At 35.9% G+C, this 6,003-nt stretch overlaps 1 protein-coding gene across 2 annotated transcripts; it reads right to left on the minus strand.

Moving 5' to 3' along the window:
- Positions 1-34: 34 nt before the first annotated feature.
- On the minus strand, positions 35-4,617 carry LOC110103216 (protein ABIL3). Of its 2 annotated transcripts, none has more exons than XM_028698645.1 (10): positions 4,465-4,617; positions 4,002-4,143; positions 2,972-3,054; positions 2,720-2,870; positions 2,395-2,494; positions 2,141-2,242; positions 2,004-2,043; positions 1,811-1,917; positions 1,626-1,729; positions 35-302 (listed from the first exon to the last, which is right to left on the minus strand). In XM_028698645.1, the coding sequence occupies exons 2-10, from the start codon at positions 4,107-4,109 to the stop codon at positions 132-134; spliced, it is 966 nt and encodes a 321-aa protein (XP_028554478.1). In that variant the 5' UTR covers positions 4,110-4,143; positions 4,465-4,617; the 3' UTR covers positions 35-131. The 2 variants fall into 2 exon arrangements, with proteins under 2 accessions (XP_028554478.1, XP_028554479.1); XM_028698646.1 differs by lacking the exon at positions 4,465-4,617 and adding an exon at positions 4,226-4,440.
- Positions 4,618-6,003: the final 1,386 nt, after the last annotated feature.

A 6,003-nucleotide genomic window follows, 5' to 3' on the forward strand; every position in this document is an offset into this window, starting at 1 on the left:
TATATATATATATAATGGCCAAAAAAAAGTAATATAACCTTTACATGCCACCTTTTCTGTAGAGAGAATTTGAGTAAATGAAAAAACGTATGATAAAGCAAAGCAAATTTAAATGAAATATAAGATGTTCTTCAATATTCATCTATATAGCTGTACAGCATCTCATCCTTCCTTGATCTGCGCCTACTGAGCAGAGTTTTTAGGAAGCTTTTGCTTTTGCTTGGAAGCCGCTCAATCTCCTTCTTGTCATTCCTTTCAGAATGCAATTTCATTGAGACTGATTTATGAGCCTCCACAGGAAGCTGAATCAGAAAGGAAAAAAAAAAAAATAAAACTTGATAATAAGCATTGAATATCTCAGAATCATGGTATTACGGATCTACATGAAGCAAGCAATACTCTTTATATATTAGGCTCCCCCCAGCATCCTACAACCGTTGTTAGTTCAATCCAAAATCTAATTGTGTCAATCAATCAATTTGTATGGCTGACTCGGACTTTAATTCAATCGGTTAAGCTCACCCGAGTTTGCAAAGGGGCCTTACTCCTGAAAGTTCTTTTTTTCCCGTACAACCGTACATCAATGCGGTACTATACACTCATGCTGACTTGGAGATAGATAGCAAAGTGCCGCGGCGCTCCAAAACTGGGGCCGCGACACTGCCAATAAGGTTGGAGACAGAGTGGAGAGCCGCAGTGTTATGAGTTGGGCCGAACAGTTTTCTTTCTGATTTTTCAGGTTTAACTTGAAGGGCTCTGTCCCTTGGGGTGGTGGTCAATATTTCTCTTTGTCAGTTTGTATGTGAATGATGTAAGAGTGAAGAGAGCCAAGAAGAGTGATGAAGAAAGTGATCTGTAAAATTTCTACAAATTTTCATAGTGGATTTCTTGTAGTGTGATTCTGTGGTTTTTTTCCCAGTTCTGAGTTTTTCCAACTTAAATACTGGTTTTCTTTCTTTTCCGCTACATTTTTTCTTTCTTATTTGTGTCCGCTGCCTGATTTAATTTCCTCTACAAACGCACAAAATTCTAATAAGACCAACCTTTTTGTAACAAGCGTAATACAAACCCTTTACATATCTCAGACTTGTTAGAGCTGTTTGGTATCCTATTTAATGAAGGATGAGCAAGAAAAGCTTAAATCCTGCCAAACAGAATTTTGGAGACCTTAAATTTTACTAGTTCAACCCTGTTATCAGTTAAATAGAGGGTTAGTTCAATCCCACCATTCATAGGATTTAAAAGAGTTAAAGATTTCTCCCTTCTTAAATCTTAAATCCTTAAATAAATAGCAAAACAATTTATCATGCAAAAAAATGTTCAAGTTTTAACCCTCTCAAGCTTAACTGAATATGGATTTTGCTAAATCCTACTCAAGTAAAATCCAATTGTTTTTGCTACAAGGTTGATGTAACATTAGAGTTGCATTTAACTAATTTTCCTGTATTTGGTTCATGTTGACGATCCATTCCCTTTAGACATTTGCTAAAGTAAATAGGACCAAATCACTCAAATTAATAGCACTCTAAGTAAGGTTTGCTTGCTCTTGCTAATTACCATTTATTTAAGGTGAATAATTCAGAATAAAATTCAAATAACAATGCTACACAGTTGTTGAGGCATACCTGTCGTGCACTATTTGATGAGTTTAGAACAGCTGGCCTGACTGAAAATGAACCAGAGCGTGCAAGTGGATTTGCAGTTGGCAAAGGTGAGATTGCTCTTTTATCTGTTTAGAAAGAACAACAAGCATGATATAATCCGCAAAGTATATACAATAGAGCTTTAGCTGATAAAAAACAGATGTTACCAGTGGTCCATTTTCCAGGCCGTGGGGAAGGTGATGGTGATCGCCCTTTCCGAGGCGATGCAGAGCGAGCACGCATGGTAGGGGAAGGTGAGAGTGAACGCATTTTTCTGCTTGCAGTTTCCAATCACATCAAACAACAAGAATTTCAAAAGAACACAAGGAAAGAAAGATTTTCAGCACTTAATATCATTACCTGAATGAAGGAGGTCTGTCTCTCAGACTGGAGCTAAAATCTGCAAGGAAATAATTAGAATGAATGGAAACTAAGCATTTTACATATCTTCAAACTCAAAATCACGAGAAATATATGATTAAGTCGAGTAACATCACCAGCGCGAAACTGTTGCGATTCCGTATCCTCCTTGGGTCGGAACAATCGCTCTTGATTCACAGCTGTAGCTTTCCTACCTGATTCAGGCAATGGTTCATCTACTGAAAAGATGAAAACAAAAGAATTATCAGACTTGGAACAGCATATGAAAGATCACTCAAGAAATACAGTGGGAACTTCTAATAATTATTAAAAGCAAAAGCATCAAAGCCAGCTAATTTATAAATGATACATAATAAGAAGAAAAACTTGCCTGGTATTATGTACCGTTTATGGAATTTAGGAGCAGCAATTACTAAAGACTGTTGAGCACGCCCTTCCCGATCGATGTGCTCCTGGCATGTTCGAATTCTCTACGAATGCAACATACAGAAAGCTCAAAATTCAACTACTGCATAGGTGAACATGCTAAATATTGTACAAACGAAGTTTCTTAATTTGTAATGTAAATTCTAGTCCCTCAACTGATTTCAGCTTTCAAACATTCCAAATCATTTAAAACTTGAGCACTATGGAAGTAAGTTACAATGAACATGATAACTGGCATTATGGAGGTAAGAAATTATCAAAAGAAATACCTGTTCAATGCATGATACTCGAAGTTCTGCACCCGACACCTCGTCGACCTTTTCATCAATAAGGCCATTGACCTTATAAGATACTGAGCCCAAGTGATCCACAGTATTTACAAGAGCCTTAACAGCATAATCTTTCAAGGTATTCATTACTCTACATATAAAGCATGTTATGTTTCAAGTTAGAAACAAAAGAAAATTACTGCAATTGGGCCCTCCTTTTGATGTTGTAAAATCATTACAGGATTCACATACATCTGTTTTTGCTCATCTTTACTGTATGATAATTCAAAGTATTCTGCTGCTGAGTATAACTGTGACCTCAAGTTCTTTAAATCCTGGAAATCAACCAGTAAAAGTAGCACGAACGATCACATATGCATTTCCTAAACTTAAGAATAGTTATGAATACGATCAAGGAATACAAACTAACTGACACAATGAAAGGTGTATGATATTCATACTATAAATCTTCTGAAATTCTGGAAAAGGGAATTATGTTTATCATTATAAATTTGAATTTGTGTTATTAAAAATAAATGCAAACATCAATAAAGTCCTCTAAATGAACACTGATAACCAAAGGAAGGAGGAGGACATATGGAGGGAGAAATTATTACGTGCGGTCACAGGAAGTCATCCGGAGGCGAATCAAGATGCACCGCATCACCATTTTGCTATCTATCAAGTGACGTAGAGCATCTTGATTCGCCTTCAGATGGTCTGGTGACCGCACGCTATGATTTTTCGTAGGAAGGACTAGGTTGTAAAAAAAGAGTAATTAAGTAAAGCCATGATGAAGAAGTTATGATGATATTTTCCTTCAAGGACTGGAACATACAAATCATAAAAATATATTTTTGTTCCTGTTACAATTAAGTCAAAGCACGGTTATCACATGCATCTATTCAATTTCAATCATCCATAAACTTCATTTGTATCTAACGATTTAAATTCATCAATAATTTTATAATTTATACTTGCTAGCTTCCCCAAGGCTATTTTTGGATGCTGGAAAATGGGAGTTTGAGTAAAAGTAAAAGGAAAATAAGTTCTGAAAAGGTCAAATCAATGTCTGTATATTCATAATCAATGAATAGATTTTAAGAATTTCATTTCATTTTCTACACTTACCTTCAATACATGCAAAGCCTAATAGAAGTCTCGACAAATCAAAGAGAGTCAAAAACAAAAGCAGATTGAACTAGATTAACTATCAAAGGAAAAGCTTCTTCATCGCCTATCTCAATATGTAGCATCAATGGAAGCAATTTGGTTCAGCTACCTTGAGGCTGTCCGTGAAGAGCAAGCTTTGCTGCATAGAGAACTCATCAAAGGTGACCGACTCCCGGCGAGCTGAAATAGAAGAAGACGACGGAGACAGAGTCTCCATAGCCGCTGCACCTTACTTTGTTTATGCCCTAACCCTGCAACCAAAGCAATAACCCCCCTTTTTAATTCCCTTGACTGGACCAACTGAAAGCAAAACAAAAATAAAACAAAACGGACGCAGAACAATCTTCTTCCCGAAAAAGCAAACCCCAATGTTTTTTCACCCCATTTTCTTCCAAAAATCAAATGTCTAGTATGAAAACTCTATCGTCTGCCCCCTCTGAGTCAAAACAATGAATACCAGGTTCCTACACAGACTAATAACACTGAAACACAACTCTTATAAAAGTGCTAAGTTATCTCAAGAGTAAACCATGGAATTCAAAATGGAAGCTTGCAGTAATCAGATCTATTACCTGGATACAGAAAGCCCCCTCTTGCAGATGAAGTCTTGAAGATAACAAACAGAGGAAGGGAAGGAGCCGTTCGCTGTCCTGTTTCCAATTTCCAAATCCAATTTCAAGGACCACGAAGCATTTCCCATTAAAAAGCTAAAGAGGGTGACATTATGTTTTCTTAAAGAGACGTGCTTCGCACCATTAAGAGTGTAATTAATGATCTCGAGCACAAAATTCTACCAAGGTGAAAACCCTAAATTGACAATTCACCCAATGTAACTTCGGATTATCTGTATCTTTGTTTAAAGTGGCGCCAACAGATTATTAAACTGGGGATCTGTGTTCAAATAGTTTGTAATCAAGTTCAAGTTGGTGGGCGAGTACGGTTGAGAATTTCTTAATCCGTGCTCGATTCCCCTCGAGAGGCAACGCTTCTTGAGTGAGATCCAATCAAGTGCGGGTCAGGAGGTTTTTGAGGTGGATGCCTCTTCTAGATCAGCCGAAGATTAGTCGTGCCGACAAGCACCTTTTTCGAGGGTGGCAGCGAATAGATACTCCGTTCTCCAAAAAAAAGTCCGGCTAGGCCGATTCGGCCTGCATTCACTTCAATTTTTTTATATGGGAATGGAAATTTTCTTGCCAACTTGGAATAGAATTCTAATTGGGCTAGGTGAGTTGTCTTGCTCAACACAAGTTTAATAGTGACTTATAATGCCATGTTAATTTTATATGAATTTCTTATGTCTCTAATTGTTGACATTTATAATATTTATGTTATGTGCAGGACATTTAGTTGGTAGTGTGAGGATTGATCTCTATTATTTTAGTAATTTTTTTTTCAATCTTATAATGCAAATAGGTAAATGAAATAGAGAAAGGAAAAATATGCTTTTTTTACTTGAAGATTGAAAAGGACAAAATTTGTGAAGTCTTATCTACTTTGAATAATTTTTATTATTTTAAAGTAAAAAATATATATTTTTTTTCATTATTGTCCTCAAGGAATTGCAAAGTAGAAATGAATAGGATGGCGACGAACGACTAAAACAATTGTCAAATATAGGATCCACATTGATAATAGTGGACACTGCAATAATCATGAAAGGTTCAACTACATTATAAATTCATTTCTGTATGTTTTTGTTCAATGTTTATACCTATTTAATTTCGATTAAAACTGATGAGATAAATTTAGACCCCAATATAAATATAATTCACTCAAATGAGGCTGATTGAGTTGTGGACAAGCTGAAATAAAATGGGTCAATTGGATATCAAAACAAAGCTAGATGGACCTAGAAAATTCAATTGGATTTAATCAAAACTGGATAAAATGTAATAGATGGACTTTTATCCATGATTCCATCTAAATGATGCACATTCTATTGGCTGGAAAACCATATGACAACAAAGTCACCGATTAGAAAGACTCGTACATGAGAGACATTAAAGGAGGAAAAATATTACCTTTAAGAAGATTGTGATTGTATGTTTAAAAATTCTTGGAGGATTCGTTAATGATTTAGATAAAAAACGATGGGTGAAGAGTGGATGAGT

This window comes from Dendrobium catenatum, unplaced genomic scaffold (assembly GCF_001605985.2).
Source record: "Dendrobium catenatum unplaced genomic scaffold, ASM160598v2 fragScaff_scaffold_1117, whole genome shotgun sequence".
Lineage (NCBI taxonomy): Eukaryota > Viridiplantae > Streptophyta > Magnoliopsida > Asparagales > Orchidaceae > Dendrobium > Dendrobium catenatum.

What these genes read in the sequence shown, in the direction of transcription:
- LOC110103216 (XM_028698645.1), bottom strand. Translation starts at nt 4,109, where the DNA reads ATGGAGACTCTGTCTCCGTCGTCTTCTTCTATTTCAGCTCGCCGGGAG. An exon ending in TCTTCACGGACAGCCTCAAG is followed by an intron (nt 3,055 to 4,001) that starts GTAGCTGAACCA and finishes GTTGATTTCCAG; the next exon opens with GATTTAAAGAACTTGAGGTC. An exon ending in GCCTGGAAAATGGACCACTG is followed by an intron (nt 1,730 to 1,810) that starts GTAACATCTGTT and finishes CTTTCTAAACAG; the next exon opens with ATAAAAGAGCAATCTCACCT.